This window comes from Chrysemys picta, chromosome 8 (genome assembly GCF_011386835.1).
Source record: "Chrysemys picta bellii isolate R12L10 chromosome 8, ASM1138683v2, whole genome shotgun sequence".
In the NCBI taxonomy this organism is placed as follows: Eukaryota; Metazoa; Chordata; order Testudines; family Emydidae; genus Chrysemys; species Chrysemys picta.
This window is the reverse complement of record NC_088798.1, coordinates 20791175-20815086: the sequence shown is the minus strand read 5'-3', so window position 1 is coordinate 20815086 and position 23912 is coordinate 20791175. Positions and strand designations below refer to the sequence as shown.

Below are 23912 nucleotides of genomic sequence, written 5' to 3'. Positions count from 1 at the left end.
ATGGTAAGCATTTATACTGCTGCTTCTTCCATGTAATAGCAGTTGTTATCCAACTAGAGCAACTTCAAACCCAAGATAAATACTAAAGTAATGGAGACAATACCATACTGAGCAAGAGAAGTCTCTAGGGCTAGATGGTGACATTTAGACACAGTGCATTGTAAGGGGCAAGTACAAAGCTTTTTTATGAGGAGGAAGCCTGCTCTCCATCACTCACTCAATCCATTCCGCAAGCTGGTGCAGGTGTGGGGGTGAAGCTGTGGCACACCCTCCTCCCTTGGGGTGGTGTGTCTCCCCCCATGGATGCATGCAGGGAACAGTCCACATGCTCTCCAAACACAGGGACTGTGTGCTCCTATTAGTGTAGAGGACATATAATGGAAAAATAGACTGGAAGAGGGGAGGACAGGGAAACTCAGTCCATGGTTGGCTGACCTGACTATTAAAAAACTGATGTCACCAGGAGCACCACCCTGCATGCATCTGGCTTCAGGAATCTGCGAAGTGACCTCTCCCCTAGCCACCTATCATACAGACTGCATATATCTTGCAATGCATAGGTGCTTAACCCCAACCCCTCATTTCTGTACTGCAGATTTTTAAGCTGTTACCTTGTAAAAATGAGTTTGTTATTACTAGTCACATTAATATAATTAGAAAACAAGTTTACCCAGTGGTCTTTGAATGAGTCTATGGATTCCAAAAAGAGCTTACTCTCCTTTGGAAGAATCTTCATGACTCTTCAGAAGTTAATAGTATTTTCAAAACAGCTTTGATATCTCTTTTTTGCAAAGTTGCATATCCAAATGACGTTTAAATTTGTACCCAAACGTCTATTTGAGAATGTAGCTTGATTTGATTACCAAACTGAGCAAATAAAGAAAGCTGGGTAGCAGGGAATTAACTCACAAATGATGCTCAAAAGCTAATGTGAACTAGATAAGTCATTTAAAGTAAATTTTAGCTCATTTTCAGGCTTTCACTTTTTTTGAAAACACTATAACTTTACATCTGAGACTTTTAATAACAAGAACCCTCTGTGTTGCTTTTCAAGGCAGTATACTTTCTCCAAAACTGGAAGTCCAAAACCAGCTTTAACCAAATGGGAATCACATGAATAGAATATAGGCAGAATAAAACGTATGGGATAATGACCACCACGAATTTCTAACAAATAGGAGTGGTTTTTTTAACTGAAAGAATTCCTCTAGACTTCCTCTATGCATTGACAGACTTTTGCTGTTAAGCCTTCTCTTTTCCTTTCAAAAAAGGCATTATACTAAGAATTGCTTTTATGTTAAATACAAAAATATACTAGGGCTGTCAAGTGATTAAAAAAATTAATCGCAATTAACCGCACTGTTAAATAATAGAATACCATTTATTTAAATATTTTTGGATGTTTTCTACATTTTCAAATATATTGATTTCTATTACAACAAAGTGCAAAGTACTCACTTTATATTTATTTTTTATTATAAATATTAGCACTGTAAAAAACAAAAGAAATAATATTTTTCAATTCATCTAATACAAGTACTGTAGTGCAATCTCTTTATTATGGAAGTTGAACTTACAAATGAAGAATTATAGACCAAAAAACAAAAACCTGCATTCAAAAATAAAACAATGTAAAACTTTAAAGCCTACAAGTCCATTTAGTCCTACTTCAGCCGATCACTCAGACAAACAAGTCTGGTTACAATTTGCAGGAGATAATGCTACTTGCTTCTTGTTTACAATGTCACCTGAAAGTGAGAACAGGAGTTTGCACGGCCCTTGTGTAGCCGGCAACGCAAGATATTACATGCCAGATGCATTAAAGATTCATATGTCCCCTCATACTTCAACCACCATTCCAAAGGACATGCGTCCATGCAAATGACGGGTTCTGCTAGGTAACGATCCAAAGCAGTTCAGACCGACTCATGTTCATTTTCATCATCTGAGTCAGATGCCACCAACAGAAGGTTGATTTTCTTTTTTGGTGGTTTGGGTTCTGTAGTTTCTGCATCGGAGTGTTGCTCTTTTAAGACTTCTGAAAGCATGCTCCACATCTCGTCCCTCTCAGATTTTGGATGGCACTTCAGATTCTTAAACCATGGGTCGAGTGCTGTAGCTATTTTTAGAAATCGCACATTGGTACACCTCTACCCCGATATAATGCAACCTGATATAACACAAATTTGGATATAACGCGGTAAAGCAGTGCTCTGGGGGAGAGAGCGGGGGGCTACTCACTCCAGTGGATCAAAGCGGTTTCACCTATAACACGGTAAGATTTTTTGGCTCCCGAGGACAGCGTTATATGGAGGTAGAGGTGTACCTTCTTTGCATTTTGTCAAATCTGCTGTGAAAGTGTTATTAAAACGAACACGTGTTGGGTCATCATTCAAGACTGCTATAACATGAAATATATGGCAGAATGTGGGTAAAACAGAACAGGAGACATACAATTCTCCCCCAAGGACTTCAGTCACAAATTTAATTAATGCATTATTTTTTTAACAAGTGTCATCAGCATGGAAGCATGTCCTCTGGAATGGTGGCCAAAGCATGAAGGGGCATACAAATGTTTAGCATATCTGGCACCTAAATACATTGCAACACCAGCTACAAAAGTGCCAAGCGAACGCCTGTTCTCACTTTCAGGAGACACTGTAAATAAGAAGCAGGCAGCAGCATCTCCCGTAAATGTAAACAAACTTGTTTGTCTTAGCGATTGGTTGAACAAGAAGTAGGACTGAGTGGACTTGTAGGCACTAAAGTTTTGCATTATTTTGTTTTTGAGTTCAGTTATGTAACAACAACAAAAATCTACATTTGTAAAAATCTACACTTTCACGATAGAGATTGCCCTATAGTACTTGTCTGAGGTGAATAGAAAAATACTATTTATTTTGTTTATCATTTTTACAGTGCAAATATTTGTAATAAAAATAATATAAAGTGAGCACTGTGCACTTTGTAGTCTGTGTTGTAATAGAAATATTTGAAATGTAGAAAAACATCCAAAAATATTTAGTAAATTTCAATTGGTATTCTATTGTTTAACAAAAAGAACAGGAGTACTTGTTGCACCTTAAAGACTAACAAATTTATTAGAGCATAAGCTTTCGTGGACTACAGCCCACTTCTTCGTCTCTAAGGTGCCACAAGTACTCCTGTTCTTTTTGCGGATACAGACTAACACGGCTGCTGCTCTGAAACCTATTGTTTAACAGTGCAATTAATCACGATTAATTTTTTTGAGTTAATCGCTTGAGGTAACTGTGATTAATCGACAGCCCTATATCATACACATGTAGAGGGACATTTTCATTACAAAATTAAGAAAACTTACACTTCTAAAAAAAATATTGCAGAGCTGGGGTTTAGGACACTTACTCTTTACCCCTGCTCCCAAACCTATTTGTGCAATTCTGCTGTCTAGACACTGGTACAAAAAGGAAACTGCTCTCAGGAGAACAGTGTATTTCTTAATAACACTATGTACAAAAACACTCTCTTTTAGAATGCAGATAACAATCAGCATCACAACATTCTCTGTTTTCAAGAACTGCAGCACTTCTAAAGAGGACTATGAAGCCACATAAATATAGATACCATATGGACCGTAGCTACAATTTCTAGCCACTAGAGGACTTCATTACTTCAACACTAATACAACAGTAAGCTATGGTATTTTCACTAAATCAGAGAAATGTAGGGCTGGAAGGGACCTCATTGAGAAGTCATCAAGTCCTGCCCTTTGCACTGAGGCAGGACCAAGTAAATCTAGACCATCTCTGCCAGGTGTTTGTCTACCTGTTCTTAAAAACCTCCAATGATGGGGATTCCGTAACCTCCCTTGGAAGCCTATTTCTAACTACCCTTTTAGTTAGAAAGCTTTTCCTAATATCTAACCTAATCTTCCTTACTACAGATTAAGTCCCTTACTTCTTGTCCTAACTTCTGTGGACATGGAGAACAATTGATCACTGTCCTCTTTATAACACCTCTTCACATATATGAAGATTATCAGGTCTCCCCAAAGTCTTCTTTTCTCAAGACTAAACATGCCATACCTCATAGATTAGGGTTTTAACCTTACCTCATAGATTAGGGTTTTCTAAGCCTTTTATCACCTTTTGTCACTCTCTTCTGGACTCTCTCCAATTTGTCTACATCTTTCCTAAAGTGTGGCACCCAGAATTGAACAATACTCCAGCTCAGGCCTCATCAGTGCCGACTAGAATGGGTCAATTACCTCTCATGTCTTACATACAACACCCCTGTTAATACACTACAGAATGATATTAGCCTTTATTGCAACTGCATTGCACTGATGACTCATATTCAATTTGAGATCCACTAAAATCCCCAGATCCTTTTCAGTAGTACTACCGCCTAGCCAGTTATTCCCCATTTTGTATTTGTGCTAAGATAACTACTCTTTGAGTATGGTCTGTCATCCAGTTGTGCACCCAACTTTTAGTAATTTCGTCTAGACCACATTTCCCACATTAATGAGAATGTCATGTGGGACTGTGTCAAAAGCCCTATTAAAATGAAGACAGTTCACATCCAGTGCTTCTTTCCTATCCACTAGGCTAGTAATCCTGTCAAGGAAGGACATACGGTTGGTTTGGCATGATTTGTTCTTACAAATCCACGCTGGCTATTCCTAATAACCCTATTATCCTCTAGGTGCTTACAAACTGGTTGTTTAATAATTTGTTCCAGTATCTTTCCACATATCAAAGTTAAGCTGACTGTTCTATAATTCTCCAGGTCCTCTTTGTTCCTCTTTTTAAAGATAGGTACTATGTTTCCCCTCCTCCCATCCTCTGGGACCTCACCTGTCCTCCATGAGTTCTCAAAAGATAACTGCTAATGAACCGGAGATTGCTTCTGCTAGTTCCTCAAATACCCTGTGATGAATTGCATCAGGCCCTGTTGACTTGAATACATCTAACTTATCTAAATGTTCTTTAACCTATTCCTTCCCCGTTTTGGCTTGTGTTCCTTCTCCTTTATTATTAATAATAACTGTAAGTCAAGTCTGAATTTACCATTTTAGAGAGGACTGAAACATTAGGCATTAAACACCTTCACCTTCTCAGTATTGTTTATTATTAGCTCTCCTTTCCCACTAAGTACTGGACCTGCACTTTCCATAATCTTTCCTGAGATATTCATAGAACCGCTTTGTCCTGTGTCCTTTTATGTTTCTTCCTAGGTGTTTCTCATTTTGTGCCTTAGCCTTTCTAATTTTTTCCCCCTACATGATGGAGCTATATTTTTATACTCCTCTTCAACAATTTGTCCATGGCTCTACTTTTTGTAGGATTCCTTTTTGATTTTCAGGTAATTAAAAAGCTCCTGATGTTACCATATTGACCTCTTATTCTTCTTCTTAAGTTTTCTTTACCCTGATTTTGTTTGCCATTGTGCCTTTAATATTGTCTCCTTGAGAAATTGCTAGCTTTGCTGAACTCCTTCTTCCCAGAGGACCTCATCTACCAATTCTCTGATTTTGTTAGCATGCTTTTTTTAAGACAATTGTCATTATTCTGGTGTTCTCACTCTTTTCTTTCCTTAGAACCATGAAATCTATCATTTCATGATCACTTTCGCCCAAATTGCCTTCCAGCTTCAGATTCACAACCAATTCTTCCCTGTTGGTCAGGATCAAGTGCCCCCATTTGGGTGCCCCCCATTCAATTTTCTGAAACAAAAAGTTGTCCCAAATGCATTACAGGAACTTATTGGAAATTCTGTGTTTTGCATATTACCCAGATGTCTAGGTAATTACAGTCCCCCATTATTATCAGATCTTGTGTTTTGGAGTTTTGTAAAGATAGTAGACCCTTACCATGATGTCACCCCTGTTTTTCTCCTTTTATCTTTCTCTTGATATTAGTAATATTATAAAATACACAAATTGTTATCTTCTCGGTTATATTTACACAGACTCATTTGACCGTGAGTGAACTATCTTTACAAAAATTAGAAGAGAGGCCCAGAGCTTCGAAAAGTTTGAGACCCACTGAATTGTGATCAGGCATTTGGATTGGTGAATAAAGAAGCCTAGTGAAAACTGATTTCCATTAAGAAAATTATTTCTTCCAGAATAATTCTACAATGTAACACTCCCAGAAAGAAATTATAAGTAATAGCAGTAATAAGGCAAGAGTGGGAATACATTCGAACAAGCACAAAATTACTTTAACCGCCATTTTAAAGCCTTATTAAACTTTTAGACTTTTATAATCGTGCCATTAGGACTCAAACTTAATTATCAGACAATATGTCTTTATAGAATCAGACTCAAATATATGTAGGGCTGGACTCGTCACTGGGAGGTCATCTAGTTCAACCCCCTGCAGTGAAGCAGGGCCAAGTATACCTAGACCATCCCTGATAGTTATTTGTCTAACCTAGTCTTAAAAAGGACTGGGATTCCACAACCTCCATTAGACGCTTATTCCATTGTTTAGCTATCCTTACAGTTAGAAAGTTTTTCCTAATATCTAAACTAAATCTCCCTTGCTGCAGATTAAGCCAATTACTTCTTGTCCTACCTTCAGTGGATTTGGAGTACAATTGATCACTTTATAACAGCTCTTAACATATTTGAAGACTATTTTTATTCCTTTTAGGCAGGAAACCAAGTGATCCTAATGGTGCTGTGATTTAGGTTACACAGTGGATTATTCTACAGTTCTCAACTTCTTGGTTTCACGCAAATAGATCTTGAAGGCTCTCAGTGCAGCTAGAGTAAAGTAAAAATATTGTTCTTTAGACTCCACAGATATAGATATAAATTAAGTAGACATAAAATGGATTGGTTAATGGAATGAAATGGGGAAATTAAATGTCAGGATGACAAAGAAAGATCACTTTTAATTTTTTTTCAGAAGCGCAAACAGAGGTCGTTGTTGGGCAGATTTACAAACTATCCAACTCTCCCTGCTAAAATAATTATAACTAGATGGAAAATTCAATGCAGAGGAACTTTGCAGGTAATTTATAATGCCTACACACTTGTGTACATGAGCTGTACTTCACCAGGGCCCTTCTTGCCTTATTAGACAGAGATAGGATTGCGTATTTTCATGGGATGATCAAGTCTACTTTGAATATTCAATTTCAGTGCAGTTTTTAGTGCCACTGATCCACTGTGTACTTTTTTTTAAATAAAGAGGACATAGCCTTTGAAATGAAAAATATCTCCAATTTATCATATACATTTCATCTTGTAACAGGACAGTCTGCTCCTTTAAAGGCCTATGTGAACAGGGAGCAGGGGCCCCTGTTCTGGAAGGAAGCCCAACAAGCAGGTACAGAGAATCATCTGACTCAGCTGGACAGCATTCAGTGATTGGGGCTGATGATTCCCAGCCAGGGGATATAAAGGTGAGCTCCAGATCCACGAGAGCAGGAAGGGCCAGGTGAGGTCTTGGAGTGCACTCTCCTGTAGCTGCAGCAGAAGACTGTGAGAGGGAAGGAAAGCCCTGCAGACCCCTAAGCATCAAGTTAATGGTGGCCTAAGGGCCCCACAATCTTAATTGAAGAACAGAACCATTTTTTATTGCTCCAGTTTCTTTTTTGTATTAAAGAATAAACAAAGCCCCAAAGAAAAGGCCACAGAATGAACTGGTAGTGGCCAATTGTTAGTCCCCTGCACTTATATTAACTTAAGATGAATTATTTTTCAGTTCTACATTTTTCCAGGAGACTAGAAGGAACTGAAAAACTATTTCATTTTATATACACGTTTCAGGATTTCTCCTCAATCTGTCTACTTCCTATGCAATACAATGAAGAAAATGTTCTTGCAGTAAAAAATTCACATTTGTATAAGTTACATCCCTATATTACAGAAGAAACAATACAGTGTTATGTCCCTTTCAATTTCACTAGGTACATAAAGAGGATGTCAGCCTGTTCAACTACATTTTGTACAAAGACTTCACTGAATCACCTTATCCTTTTGAAGTAGCTACCCTATTTTAGGATTTTTCATCTACTACAAATTAATGTGTCACCCAGCCAAAACCTAAAAGCAAACTGCTCTCCGCAGTGACAAGCTGACTTACAGCCCCCATTCATTTCATACAGGCTTCCAGGTTCCCCGCAGTCAAGAACAGTGAGGAAAGAAACAAAGAAAGCATAACTTGTCTTTGACAACTACACATTTTAGTATTGATTGGGAGGGCTACTTGAAATTGAATGGTCTTTAGCACAAGATTGATATTTTCAGAGTGAAGTACAAATTTATGAAACCTCTAGAATGGTTGGAAAGGAACAGGCAACAAAATTAATGGCTTATAATAATTGTGACCTCATGGGGTTTTCCAGTTGTTTATGAGTCCTGCCAGTCTTTCCCTGAAGAGGCAAAGGACTCATGAAAATATACTCCCAATTGCAACAACTACTCCAGGACATTAAAGTGAAAAGTGAGAAAATTAAAATCCTCAGCATGAAGACTACCTGAGCATAACATACCAGAATCGTAGAAGGAATGGATACCCTAAAGAAAACAGGGAAGCGGGAAAATCCAGAGAAAAGTACACTTAAAGGGCAAGTGTAAGAGGTCATTCAAGCCAAACAAATGACTATCAGAAATTGGTAAGAAGCCTGCACAATAATTGGTGCAGCCTCCTGGATGGTCAGGGAGTAAAGGAAGCAATTAAGGTGGATAAGGACACTACAGAGAAGCTAAATGATTTCTTTACGTCTTTTTTTTTAATCTGCAGAAAAACACAAAATTACTTGGGTTAATCAAGACTAGAGAAAGCCATGAGTCACTTCAGAGGCATTTAAACCTCAGTGAATGACAGACAGAATTCAGTGTTAAAAAATGAAAAGTAATTCTCTCTGGAAGCAATAATTTGAATTCCTTATGTACACTAATGGACAAACTCAATGAAAACTTTTGCTCAATGTGTTCGGTATAAGGAATGCAAATGAAAATACTGACTACACTACAATGTCATTATATAAAACAATGGCACACTTTCACTTTGAATATTGTTGACCTTAATTTATAATATATATAACAGAAACAGGAAAGGTTCAGAGATAAGTGATAAAAATGGATCTGAAGCATGGAAAGACTTTCATCTGAAGAGAGAATATAAAGACTGAAACTTCTGAGTTTATGGAAGTGATTATTAAGAGAGAACATAACAGAGCTATTAAAAATAATGAATCATAAAGAAGGCAAATTGGGAAGTCCTATTAATCTTTTAATATGATACAAGAACAAAGAGAAGTTCAATAAAACAAATACAACAAATTTAAAATTGATAAAAGGAAAATTTTTACAATTTTATAATCACAAAACACCATTGAGGGGAAAGGATTGAACATCTATAGATACATTAACTAGGATTCTTTTCTTGAAGGTTCTGCTTGTTTGTTTGTTTTGTTTAGGAAGAAATATAAGCTCCAACATTTCATATAATAAAACCACCACTAACTGATAAAGGTTAAGAAGAAAATTCTGCTATGAGCAGGTTATTCCATTATCTGTAACTTGTTACTAAAGTCTGCTATCATGTCCCCCGTTAATCTCCTCTGTTCCAAACTAAACATACTCAGTTCCTTCAGCCTTTGTTCATATGGCTTGCATTCCATCCCTTGGATCATCTTTGTCACTTGCCTTTCCAGTTTCGTTACATCCTTTCTATACATTGGTGACCAAAATTGGACACAGTACTCCAGATGAGGACTAACCTGCACCGAGTAGAGTGGTACTATCACCTCCCGTGACTTGCATGCTATCCCTCTGTTAATGCAACCTAAAACTGCATTTGCTTTTTTTGCAACAGCATCACATTGTCGACTCATGTTGAAGTTGTGATCCATCATAACTCTCAGATCCTTTTCAGCAGTGCTGCTGCCAAGCCAGTTATCCCCCATTCTGTATTTGTGCATTAGGATTTTCTTCCCTAAGTATAGCACCTTACATTTGTCTATATTGAATTTCATTTTGTTGTCTATAGTCCAGTTCTCCAATTTATCAAGATCCCTCTGAATTTTAGCTCTAGCCTCCAAAGTGTTTGCAAACCCCCCAGCTTTGTGTCATCTTCAAATTTGATCAGTAGGCACTCCCTATTCCTACAAAATTAATGGCTACATCCAGATCATCAATAAAGATATTATATAACACTGGACCCAGAACAGATCCCTGTGGAACCTCACCTGAGACTCCCTTTCAATCTAACATCATTTCATTAATAGCTACTCTTTGTTTGCGGTTGTTTAACCAATTACGTATCCATTTAATGGTAGTTCCGCCAAGACCTCATTTCTCCAGCGTACTTATCAGAATGTCGTGTGGGGCTGTGTCAAAAGCCTTGCTAAAGTCAGGTATATTATGTTCACTGCATTCCCCTTATCCACTAAACCAGTCACCCTGTCAAAGAAGAAAATCATGCTGGTTTGGCATGATTTGTTCTTAGTAAGTCTATGCTGGCTGCTAGTGATTATGCCTTCATCCTTCAAATATTCGCAAACTGAATGTTTTATACATTGCTCTAGTAGCTTCCCAGGTATCGAGGGCAGACTGACTGGTCTATAGTTCCCCAGCTTCTCCTTTTTAAGATGGGTACTACATTAGCCCTTCTCCAGTCTTGAGGGACTTCTCCTGACATCCATGAGTTGGCAAATATTACTGCTAGTGCCAGTTGAGAGTGCACAAAACCTCTCCAGATCAGATCATCAATTAGCAGCTCTCTCTTGCTCCCCTCTATCCTTGATATTGACTTGAGTTTTTGCATTTTTGTCCTTAGTGTTTAATAGAGTGCTCAGTGGGATGAAAAAGCTTGTCTGTACACTCTTCTTTCAGTTTGTTAAATGCTGTCTCTCCTCATCACTCTAACTCATCACTCAAAATGCTGAGAACTCCCATGCCTTTCATTCACTATCATTAATTAGCTTTCTAAAAGTTAATATTTCCTCTCAATTTCTGTCCTGCTTCTGTTGTGTTTCTGGAGACTGATCCAGCTTCAAGAATCCAGTAGATGATTTTCTAATTCTCTGTTGCTTGTTCACATTTTGCCATCCATAACGTGTATAAGATACTATCTCACTGTATTTGCTATCATGCTGATTCACTGCAGTTCCACAATAATCTTATAAAATGCATTGATTCAAGGTAGTTCTTCCCATCAAAAAGTGCAGATAAAATAATAGGGTCCAAATTGTGACACATAGCCAGTAGCCCAACTAGGTGGCAGTCAGATACAAGGCATCTCAATTGGGCACCCAAAGCTTGAAGCAATTATTGAAAAAGTTCTGAATATTTTGGCCTTAATAAGCAATTCTGTTGATGGGGCACATAAGAATTACCAGTCTGGATCAGATCCAAGGTCCATCCAGTCTAGTATTCTGCCTCTGACAATGGCAAGAACAAGATGTTTGAGAGGAAGGTGTAAGAACCTTGCAGTAGGCAGATGTGGGATAATCTGTCCCCAACCTAGGCCTCCACCTGATCTCTAATGGTTAGAGATTTGCTTAATCCCTGAAACATACATTTAATATCCCTTCCAAAATTTTTATTGTCATTAAACATGGCTAAGGCTAAGATTTTGTCACAGATATTTTTAGTAAAAGTCACGGACAGGTAAAGGGCAATAAAGAAAAATTCATGGAAGCCATGACCTGTCCCTGACTTTTACTAAAAATATCTGTGACAAAATGGGGATCTATAGTTGCCCACACTGGGGCTGCAGCACAGTGGCTAAGAGCTCCAGGGGCCTGGATTGTGTGTCGGAGCTCCAGGGTCCCCCCCTTCATAGAATATCAGGAGGCCATCTAGTCCAACCCCCTCATCAAAGAAGGACCAATCCCCAGACAGATTTTTGCCCCAAATGGCCCCCTCAAGGATTGAACTCACAACCCTGGGTTTAGCAGGCCAATGCTCAAACCACTGAGCTATCTGCTGCCAGGGCCCCTGTTGCCTGCAGCACCTGAGGGCTACGGGGTCCCCCCGCCAGCCGCAGTGGCTGGGAACTGTATTTCCTTTTTAGGGTGAATAAAAACAATGATTTAAAAAAAAATTGGATTTTTTAAATTTAAATCAGATTTTTTTGATAAAATGCTTTTTGAGGAAAAAACTTATCTAAAGATAGTTATAATTAAGACATTATAGCTCAAAGATATCTCATCATGTAATAGGGATTATAAATTCTAATTCTATAGTATGAGACAATATATTCATGTAATGTTTAAGAAAAGTTTTGTAAATGAGTTCCAATAGTTCATGGATTAGGGACTCAATTTTATGGGGTCCCAGGGGCTTCTGTATAGATTATTTAGGTTAATCTTTCTATCTACCCAGTGGGACTCAGTGTTCAATCCAGAAGATACCATCAGAGATGCTTAATTTTGCCGTTCTCAAACTGTAGATTTGTGTATCCAGAGATAACATGCTTGTTAACAGCAAAAACGTTTTTAAATAAATAAACAATACATAGAGGTGAAAAATAACAGACCTCAACCCTATTGTCACTCTTCAAATTTGTGTACTCTCTCTAAAAGTGCAAAGTTTCAAAAAGTTCAATGAATAGAAAATTGTTTGGGGCGGAATAGATCTGGACAAGGAGAGGTCTGAAGATAAATGTGAGAAGGGAGGGATTATGAGCAAACAGGAAAATGAAGGTGAGGACAACTGAGATAGCTGAAGAAGCCAATATTTTAAGTTTCTCATGTTGACCTGGCTGACATAGTTGATTTAATTTTAGTTTTTTTTTTAAATATTTCATTTAGCTATTTTCGTTAAAAACAATTTTAACGAAAACAAACCTGATTTTAAAAAACTTGAATGTTTAACTAAATTCAAAAATTCATATGCTAGTTTTGTTAAAATATTATGTTTGCTGTTGAAGAAAAAATCCAGAATACATAATGTTGTTGTTTTAGTTAAATAAAACAATTTAAATGTCTGTCTGGTGATGATCTCCTCCTGATAATGCATGGCAAGAAAATCCTCCAAATATTAATGATGAACCTGTCGAATTGGAGATATTTATGAAGCCACTGGGAGGTGAACTATCTGCTTCAATTACCTTTGGTAAATGAAATAACCAAACAATCATTCACTTTCTGATATAGCTGCAAAACTAATCTGAAAAGTTTTCAAAATAAATCACTTAAAAAATGTATAGTGTGTACCTTCTAAAAATGAAACCTACATCTATCTCTGAGTTGTGAAGAATATGTATTAAGTTTATAACAACCAACAAGAATGCACTTTTATGTAGAAATCTATGCTTAAATCAAGTCTTCCGGACTAGTTAATTAATCAATTTGATTTAAATCAAATCCACCATTCCTTTTATCAGTTTTGAATTTCCCACTTTTTTATTTCATTGAATGTATCCTTAGTATCACTAAACAGGGAGAAAAGATGCTCCCAATCTACATTTTCTGTACTATGTACTAGAAGAAATAGAATCCTGCTCAATCTTTCCTTAGCCATGTTGGCTCTGCAGAGCTAATGGAAGAAAAATACATAAACCAAAAAAAAAAAAAAACAGTAAAAATATATTGTAAGAGTAAAACCTGTTATATCAGAAGTTGTTATTTTTATACAGACCCTCTTCAAAATCGAAGTTCATTTTAAATGCTCATTTAGTAACACACCTTGTGTTTCTCTATTACAGAAAGAACAGTATTTACCTTAGGTAGATCTTCAATTTGATTGGCATCTAGGTAAAGCTCCTCTAATGTCCGTTCTAAATTAAAAACCTCCTTTGGCACCTGCTGTAGGCTGCAATGGGAGTAATCTAGCACTGAGATGATTTCCTCTTCACCCCGGAAACATCGGCATGGCACCAGACGGCCAATAATTTTCCTTTTGGTTGTCATCTCCAAACACTGCACTAAAGGAAAAGAAAATAATTACTGTTTTCTAAAATCATCACAATATGTGATAATATTTAGTGTTATTACTAAGACAGTAGTTGAATAATATAATCTTCTCACATGCATGTGCAATCTGAATTATATATGTCCTGGAGTCTATTTTTCCATCCTTATAGGTTTAGAGGAAGAGGGATTTATATATGTCTGCATAAATCCTGTGTCCATACACCCCTTCACCTGGCAAAGAGTCAATGGCAATCTTTGTATTTTATGCTGTGGTCCATTATCATCAACTTAATTAAAACTAGCTGTGGTACTAGTTTTAATTCTGACTGTCTATGACTAAAATATATAGTTAACCCATGTGATTTTTTCTGGATTTCAAGAGAGCATATGACTTTTTTCTTTCTACAGGCGCTGGTTGGGTCTGTTTGTTTTTTGCACTTTCATCAAGATGATAAAAACCCCATACAAAACAATTGGTTACAAAACTGCTACAATCTTTACATTGGATATCTTAGCTCTCATTCCTGCCTTTCAACATTCTTTGTTAATGCAAAAGATTACTTTGAGTTTCATACCATTATTTTTTGTGGAAGGGAATACAATATATACACATTTGTGAAATTTTATCAAATTACACCTCTAGGGCCAGCTCCTGAAACCCTTACTTACATAAGTAATCTGTCCACTCAAGTAAACTGAACTACTGATGTGAGTAAGGGTTCCACAATCATGCCCTACTGTCTTTCAACTGATCAAAAATATTTAAACTAACCTACTGTTTCATGCACACTATATTCAGTAACCAGATACACTGGTACAGTATCTAAATTTGAGGCTGATATTGCGGACATTTGTTTTTAGAAGCATTATTTGAACATGACCACAGATAAATCAGGCTGTTATGGGACTTGACATAGCATTCCCAGTATTGTTTCCATCACCTACCTTCTAAACCATTTGGAAAGTTTGTTTGTGTGTTACTTTATGGGAAAGTGCAGCAAAGTAGATTAAGTACCCCAGCGGTCACCAGTCAGACTGCTCCACTTAGAGAACAGCTGTACATCCATGCAAAATATCAATGAAAATAAAATACATTTGTTTATCATTTCTTAGTAAAAGGGAACCATTGTTTGTGATACATGGGGTCACACTGTGCTCTCACTCACACTCATGTCAATTTAGAGTAGCTATACAGACTTCAGTGAAAGAACTCTTTGGAATATATGTCCCAGACAACTCCAACACACATCAAAGGGAGTTGCATCTATATCTGAGTGAAAACAGATCATTCACACTACCTAAACAATGACTTAATTGAAACATAACAGGCAGTTAGTCCATAACATGAATTTAGTGGGCCAGATCCTGTTTTCCAGTGTGTTTCTTTGGCTTCACAATATGCCACAGAATACATACATTTTTCTGGGGTAAATACACACTCAAATGTTAAACTCTAACAAGATTCAGACAAGGAAGTGTATCTGCCTCTAGCAATCCCAATGAATTAACATATGAAAGCTGTCAGAACAAATATCTATTCCAAAATTTCTCAAGACGTGAAGAACAAGAGAAAGATGTTGAAATAAACATCAACGGAAGCAAAGTGCACCTGGTTTCTTATTTGGCAGTGCCAATAACAAATTTTCTGTTGACTAATTTTGGCCGAAGGGTCATAGCTAAAAGTGAGAGCAAAAAGTAAAGTAATTTTATATTTCAACTAGACCAGATGCTGAGCTTTTATGTATAATAATGAAATTGCATTTTAGTTAATATCAGCTGTTAAAATGAAAGTATTTTCACATTATAGTTTACAAAAGCATATGAAAAATTTAAAGTAGACTGGACAAAACACTAGTAAATATGCAATAAGGGGATAATTCTTCATTGACACAGACATGGACTACATAATCTAACAGCCTTCCCCCCCACCCCCCCGAGCCTATTATATATATATATATATTTCTAATGCACAGGAGAAAGGCAAAAACAAATTACACAATCTAAATTGTAACTCATTTCAGGGTATCGTATGTCACTCATTCTAGAACCATATTTAGCTAAGTTACCCACAAACTTGGACTTTTTAACACTTTGTTATTTCAAATTTTTCATATAACGATACTGGATCTTAATCCATATGTCATATGCAATACTATAAGCTAATGCTAGATCTTCTGTGCATCCAAAATTCTCAGTGAAATCAAAAAAATCAAGTTCAAGATTACTCATGTGTTAAAGAAACAATCATTTAAAGATTGCCCTCATCTCTGTTTTTTGTTGTATCATTTGCATTTTGGGTGTTGGAGAATTTTTTTTTACAAATCTTTGAGATATGGCAGAGTAACTATGTGGCCTCTCCTATACAGACTTAAACAGAACTTCAGTGGAAACTGTATTCCAGGGTAGGTGCTCATTCTGGTCTAGAAGGAATGGAAAGTAAACTCCACATGCTCTCTCTACAGGTTCTCTTATTATGGGCCAGATTCTCTGTTAGATAAATCAGCACAGCTCCACTGACTTCAGTTGAATTACCCTGAATTACACCGACAATCTGGCTCTGTATGTGTTCACCCCTCTCCTGCTCTGTATTCTCTCAAATTTTGCTACCATGAAAGAATCATGGTGTTTTGGGGAGAAAACTAAGAATGGCTCAGTGGAAACAGACTTACACCAGATCCTAGGCTGTACATATAGTTGAGTGTCAGCTATGTTTTAATTTTAAAAAATAGTTTTGGTCTAAAGTACACTAGAAGTAAGCCCCATATGATCTGGCACTACTGCAAGGAGCAGGTGGGACATGGCACTTAGAAGTGCAACCCATATAATATCTTTCCCTGCACTCTCAATTCACTCTCAGTTTCAATCACCGTCACCTGATTTTCAGCCACAGCTTCATGGAGCTTCAGGCAGAAGTGGGGAGTGAGGAAAGAGGTGTGGAGACCATTGTGGGAGAAGTAGAGGAACAGATGTCAATGCTGGCATCATTTGCAGAGCGGAGAAAAACAGGGAGGACACATTTTTAAAAGTGGCCATTGACATGTGATGCCCAGCCTGAGACTGCCTTGACTTTCCTTCCCACTTACAAGGGCCCTTCCCCTCCCCAAGCATCATCCCACAACTGCCACAGAACCTTGTGAATCACCACATTCCAGCTTCCCTCAGCCAGAATTAAGTTTGCCTGTGGAATCTTTTTTCAGCCCCCTGGTGCGTATGACCACTACCACTTAAGATAACATAATAACTAGTAGTAGCAGGCTGTTACCCTCTGAAACATGGCCCCTCACTGTCAGAATGGAAAAGAGATTGGACAGCATTCATATGAAGCACTTTGGAATGACTAAACACATCAAATGATACAAATTCAAGTTGAATGAAGAGATGTGTTTTCTTACTAAACAGATCCTGCTCCCTCAAACAGTCACCCAACACTCTCTCCTGCACTCCCCAGTCTGTCTTTTCCCTTCCTTCTCCAACCCCCCACCCAAGACTGCATTCCCCCACCCTGCCTTTGTCCATCCTATCACACCTGTGCCTATGCTTGTGCCCCCTTTCCTCTCCCTGCTCCTCACCCCTCTGCATTCAAGTCAGGCTGCTTCCCTTTTCGTCTCCACATTGCCTGGGCACCCACAATCTCCCTGCTTTTGGTTCTAGTGCTCAGTACCATGGCAGTCACCAACAGCCAGGAGGAGCAACTGCAGGGAAAGATCTGCTCAGACTTGGGTTGGAGCAATCTTAGTGAGCTCAATGTGGTGAAGCCTCTAACAGAATTTCAGCCCAATTAGCACAAAATACTCCACTGAAGTAATATTACTGTTCACAATTAAAACCACACAGATACACACACAGAAAATAATTCAAACTTAAATATGCACTCAGTAACTTTGTGTTTCATCACTGGCTGGTGCTTTGTTAAATTATAATTCAGAGATTAAAATATATTTCCAAGAATTGTAGAACAATCCAACAGAAGCTCATGCATGATGCAATGCCAATGTAGACACTAGGCTGAAACCCAAAATTTTCTTTCTTTTGTGGTTCTGCTTGAGAAACTTTACTATTATTTTAACATAGTTATTTCTATTTCAATCCCAACAAAATGTATTATTCAACAAGGCAGCTTAAAGTAATGGAAAACAGTATAAAATTTATCCTTTAACAAAAGCCTAGAAAATTGTGATAATCTGTATTGTAAATGCTTTTCTCTTATTTCTCTTTGAATTACATTAGGACAGAGAAAAACTGCAGCAGAAGAACAAATATAAACAATGCAATTAAATAGCTTGGTGCTGGATCTCTTTATAATAATCTGTAAATCTTATTTTCTTAGAAAGCCTTTAATCTTGCAAAAACATTTGTTGTATGGAAATTAATTAGAACAATCTGATCTCTGCTCAATTAGAGGATTTTTTGTGAAGCAAAATTACTAATCCCTGTCTCTCACTAATCATGAGACAGGAATGCTTTCTCCTTGATTTAAAAGATAGAGAACGTAGGAAATTATGGTTTCACATATAGCTCATTAAACTTTAATTTAGAGATAGAACAAACTGGATTGTCAAACTTTAGGTACCTCCAAACCATAGGATCAGTAATTTTTTCTACCTGCTCACCACTTAATCTCCATAGCATAAGCAAACCTCATTTTGATTTTAATTGCAGAAGTCTCTCTTGCTGTTACCCTGTATGAATAAAAGGCAGCCATTTTTCTTTGTTCTGACCGTGGCAGACAACATGGGTTTGAAAACACAATTCAAAGAGATGTGTTTAACTTTAAAAAAAAAATCACACATCTGTCTGAAATTCTTAAGATTACTATATCTGAGACAGAGACAAGCTAATATCTTTTATTGGACCAACTTTTGTTGGTGAGAGAGACAAACATTCAAGATCCACAGAGCTCTTCTTCAGGTCTTGGAAAGGTACAGTATCACAGCTAAATACAAGGTGGAACAGACTGTTTCAAGAAACCATTCAAAATGAAGTGGGCAGTTAACACCTCTGCAGCTGTAGGACCAAAGAGAGTTAGTGGGTTACAGACTGTTGTAATGAGAAACAAAACCATTGACATTATTGGGTCAATAATTTTTGGGTCTAGCAGAGTTATGAATTTAAGCTCCCAGTTTTGTCTTTTGAAGGTGTTGTGCAGGTTTCCTTTGAGAATGAGAACTGGGAGGTCAGATATGGAGAGAATGTTTTGTGCAAAGTATTTGTTCACAAATGATAGGGTTTGTCTTTTATCGTTTTTCTGGAACAGTTCATTTGAGAGCGTAGTGATTGTAACCTGCAGCCATCTCTCCACTGCTACTATGACCAATACCTCCCCTGCAACACATCTATCAAGATCCATGGGTCCTACACATGCCCATCACAACATATGATGGACCTCAAACTGTACATCAAATCTCCCAACAACTCTGGGGGTGAAACCAGACAATTACTATACTTTCACCCTTGAGCCTTATAACAGCTTGCATTGGACCCCCTTATGTTGGCATGTCATCAGTAATGCTGATCATGGCCAGCATTATTTCAAATGCCCCAGTTTGGGGACTAAGAAAGCATTTGAAAAACTTGAAAACGCAAGAAAATGTAATTATCAAGCATTTAATGCCATTTGTTTTTAGAAGCAAATTATAATCTGCTGCCAATCTCCTTCAAAAATAGTAAGTAGCCACAAGAAGGGGGGGGGGGAGATCAAGTTAAGACAATATTATAAATGAACACAGTTTAGCTTTCTGTGGTTATATTTAGATTGTGTGGCTTTTGTTGGCTTTTCATTTCAATACATCCATTGTTTAAAACAGATTTGTTATGGATTTTACCACAAAACCACAAGCTATCAATGTAACCTTGCACTTTCTTTAAAATTTTTATTTGTGTGTGCATTATTTATCTCAGTGAAGTCTTATCTCCCTAGTGCACTGCCATAGTTTATTAGCCTGGGGCAAAACTCAATATCCATCTCAAATAGAAAAGAAAACAATCAACTAACAAGAACTAAAGAACTAGCTTGTATTTCTTGCAGGGACACTGAGCATTAGAGTACCTGTACCCTTGTAATTCCATCCAGAAAAGCCCTTCATGAAATAGTGAGGAAGGTTAGAGGAACCTGATATTGTCTCAAAGTCATTGACAGGTTTCAGAGTAACAGCCGTGTTAGTCTGTATCCGCAAAAAGAAGAACAGGAGTACTTGTGGCACCTTAGAGACTAACAAATTTATTAGAGCATAAGCTTTCGTGGACTCCTGACATCAGGAATCAAAATACTCAAAAACCAGTGGGAGAACACTTTAACCTGTCTGGTCATTCAGTGACAGACCTGCGGGTGGCTATATTACAACAGAAAAACTTCAAAAACAGACTCCAAAGAGAGACTGCTGAGCTAGAATTGATATGCAAACTAGACACAATCAACTCCGGTTTGAATAAGGACTGGGAATGGCTGAGCCATTACAAACATTGACTCTATCTCCCCTTGTAAGTACTCTCACACTTATTATCAAACTGTCTGTACTGGGCTAGCTTGATTATCACTTCAAAAGTTTTTTTTCTCTTAATTAATTGGCCTCTCAGAGTTGGTAAGACAACTCCCACCTGTTTATGCTCTCTGTATGTGTGTATATATATCTCCTCAATATATGTTCCATTCTATATGCATCCGAAGAAGTGGGCTGTAGTCCACGAAAGCTTATGCTCTAATAAATTTGTTAGTCTCTAAGGTGCCACAAGTACTCCTGTTCTTCTTTTTTCAAAGTCATTGAGTGATAGTGAGAATTAGGACTACATAGTCTTAGAAGAAAAATATTTCAATTCTGAATAGAGAAACAATGTTGCCATTTACTATAGTATCCAGAAAACATGTAATCATATTCATGGCAGCAGACAGTCCACTTCACTGAGTTCCTTTTCACACATTCTTGTCCATATGCATGCTAAAATAATGTATAATCTCATAAAATCTGAGGGGCATCGTGTGCTCAGCTAAGTGGAACAGTGGCCAATTACATGGTTGATTACATGTCTATCACAGCACACTGGATACCATCAGAAAACATACAGCACTGACAATTCTGAAAAGACCACACTGAAGAGTACAATGGTCTTTCAAGCAAAGGCATAAAATTGCCAGCCTGACTCTCTGAATCCTCCGTACGTTAAGCATTTAATCGCTCCCTGTTTGAACATGCATAGATCCAGTTGAGATTAACACACAAAGTGAAATTCTGGCCTCCTTGAAAATAATGGCAACAGTCCCATTGCTTTCAGTAATGGTCAATAATGGTGGACTCCAGAGACTACCCATTTTTCCTTAAATAATTTTCTATGGATTTTTTGAGTTGGTGAAACTCGGCTATAGAAAATACAGTATTATGAAGGCACAATGACCACCCAGACCATCTCATCACTAAAGTATCAGAGCATCTTGCAATCAGTATCACAAACCCTACCATATCATATTTCTTTCCTTTAGTTCTCTTCCCACTCTGATATGAATTGGCAATTTTTGTGTGGGGGAGAGGGGTTATTTTTCTTTCCCTTTTTCATTTCTATCTTATTAGCACCATCATTATTATTCATATCATAGGAACCATTAATTGTTAGGTATAGTGTGTGGCAATAATTGAGCCTGGAAATCACAAATGTATGGATCACTGTGGCCAGGTCACTATATGTCAGGAGAGGTAAAGACCTCCTAGACAGTTATAGGTGGAAGACAAGCTTTCTAACATCTCTTGCTATCTGTGCAACTAATAGCAGCAAGGAATCCAGAAAGACCCCACCATCCTGATGATCTGGAGCAGATAGCCAACAGCAAAGGAAACAGCTTTTGAAGCTAAGTCCTTGAACTTTCTCCCCTTATTGCACCAACATCACCCCCAACTGCTCTTCAATCCAAGCACTACTCTCACTTATACACTGGAACAGCTGAGATGATATAAATTCATTTGAGGGCTTGAACCTGAACCTCCAAGGTTTCCTTCTACTCTCCAGTTACTCCTCCCTTCCAACATCTCCCCGTGAATCCTTTCTCAGTGTCATGCCTTCCACAACATACTTTGTTTTTCTATCGATCAATTTCTTCCTTCAAACTCCTTAAAACACATCTGTCTGGAGGGCCTTTCCTTGATATTGTAGTTGATTTGAGCTTGCACCATTACTCATAGTATTATGCATGTATCTCTGAACTACGGGTAAAATCCTTCCCTTATTGAAGTCAATGGGAGTTCTGCCATTGACTTCAATGGACAGGATTTCTCCTGGTATTTTAACAATTTAATTATATTTCTACTCTTTGGGATATGGACTGTGTGCGTATAAAGATGAGCACATGACTGTAGTTAAAAACAAAACCGAAAACCCTCTAAATTCCCCCAAGCCAAAAGTCCTCTTCTCTAGGAGTACATTCCTGGCACCTAATAACCATGACTTTCTTGCTTTGTTTATCCTTTTTATTTTAATTGAGTAGTTTTGTGCTCATTTAATTTAGAACTTCATTTACAAGTTGGCCATTCCCAGACTGGTAGTTACAAGATATGCTAACCTACTGATATAATTAAGGAACCCAGAGTTCTTTAGACATGACATACTAACCAGTTACAATTATTCTTTATTATTAATACAATAATATTATTTAATAATAATAAGTGTGTGGAAAGATATTATAGCTACCTGTTTGGCAACCAAGACTATTTTGCACTCTACCCACTTCTGTTTGCTTTTACTGTTTACATGTACTATTGACCTTACTGTCAACTGCATCTCACCATGGGAATCATTTCAGTTCTATAGTTTTGGCCAAGTCAGCAGGAAAAAGTGTATGAGTTCTCAGCAGAGTATTTCTTTGCTTACCCACATTGTTTTACTTTGTGAATATAAACCATTCTTTGTCCCTGAAAAAAAATTTTTTTTAAACCTAGGCAAGTTTTTTTATCTGCAGTCACAGTATCATGCTTGTGATGCTATAGTTATGGGTAAGGAAGCTCCTTCATCATAAGCCTCTATTTATTATTTAAGTTCTTATAACCTTCCAACATAAATTAGAATTTGTGCTGAAATTTCTCCTGTTTGTACTTTACCTGACAATAAGCAAATCTCTTTTTTAAATTAATCTGGAAAAAATCTATTTGGTAATTTAGAAATATCAAAGGAGGGAGGGAGGGAGTTTTCACCAATAAACACACTTTTTAGAAATTTTTCTGGTGTTCATGTAACTCATGTTCATGTAACTCAAACGCCTTTCAGTTAGACTTCAAAACTTGCCATGCATTTATTCCCACTGATGAAACCCCCCCAGAAATGCTGGCTTTTAACACGCCTACTGGCATAAAGGAATTCATAGCTGCTTTCCCCAGGGGTTCCATCAGAGAGGACAAATGTAGTATGCACTGAAGCAGCAGATCCCCAGAATGTCTTGTCCACATCCCACGTTCCACCCAGCACTGCCCACTATTGAACTTGTCAGCTAGGCCACTTCTAGGAGCCCTGGAGTGATATTCTGGCTGAAGCCAGGGCTAAATAAAGCCCAGTAAAGAAAATGCATTATAAAATTACATAGAGAGCATATGAATAGAAATTGTTTAACAGTGCATGAAGGTGAGGCTCCATACATATCCCTACACATGCACATGCATATGGCAAAAATATTACCCACTGAGACAGAATGTAAGCTGGTTAAGACACATTTAAAGCCTGATTGATCCATATTATCCTTGACTACTCTGGAACCCCCTGCACCTTGGCCAACCAGCAATCCCTTTCACATCTGCCAGCTTTAGTGGAATGCACTCTCATCATTAGAACAGATATGTAAGTCCTTTGTCTTCAGTTACTATACACTGTTACAGAGAAGATACAAACACTATGCTCTCTTATGGAGGTTTTTGTTAATTTCTTATAATTTCCCTTAATCTAAATATAATTGTAGACTGAAGTATATGGCCGCTCTTTGGGTATAGAGAAACATAGCTTCATTTCTTTATAGAAAAAAGATGATGTAGTTTGTGCAGGGAGAGATGCAAAGGTAAGAGGCTATAAGAAGGATGGAA

General features: G+C 37.5%; 1 protein-coding gene across 17 annotated transcripts in view; it reads right to left on the bottom strand.

Moving 5' to 3' along the window:
* The window catches only part of LRRC7 (leucine rich repeat containing 7), a 349370-nt gene that overhangs the window by 203870 nt on the left and 121588 nt on the right, over positions 1 to 23912 (bottom strand). For 16 of the 17 annotated variants that reach the window (XR_010589655.1, XR_010589656.1, XR_010589657.1 and 13 more), the window contains one exon: positions 13675 to 13877. Coding sequence is in view for 13 of the 17 variants with exons in the window: in XM_008172560.4 (XP_008170782.1) it covers positions 13675 to 13877 (203 nt within the window). In the remaining 4 variants the exon portion in view is untranslated. The remainder of the gene's footprint in view (positions 1 to 13674; positions 13878 to 23912) is intronic. The other variant, XM_065554027.1, reaches the window with a different exon arrangement.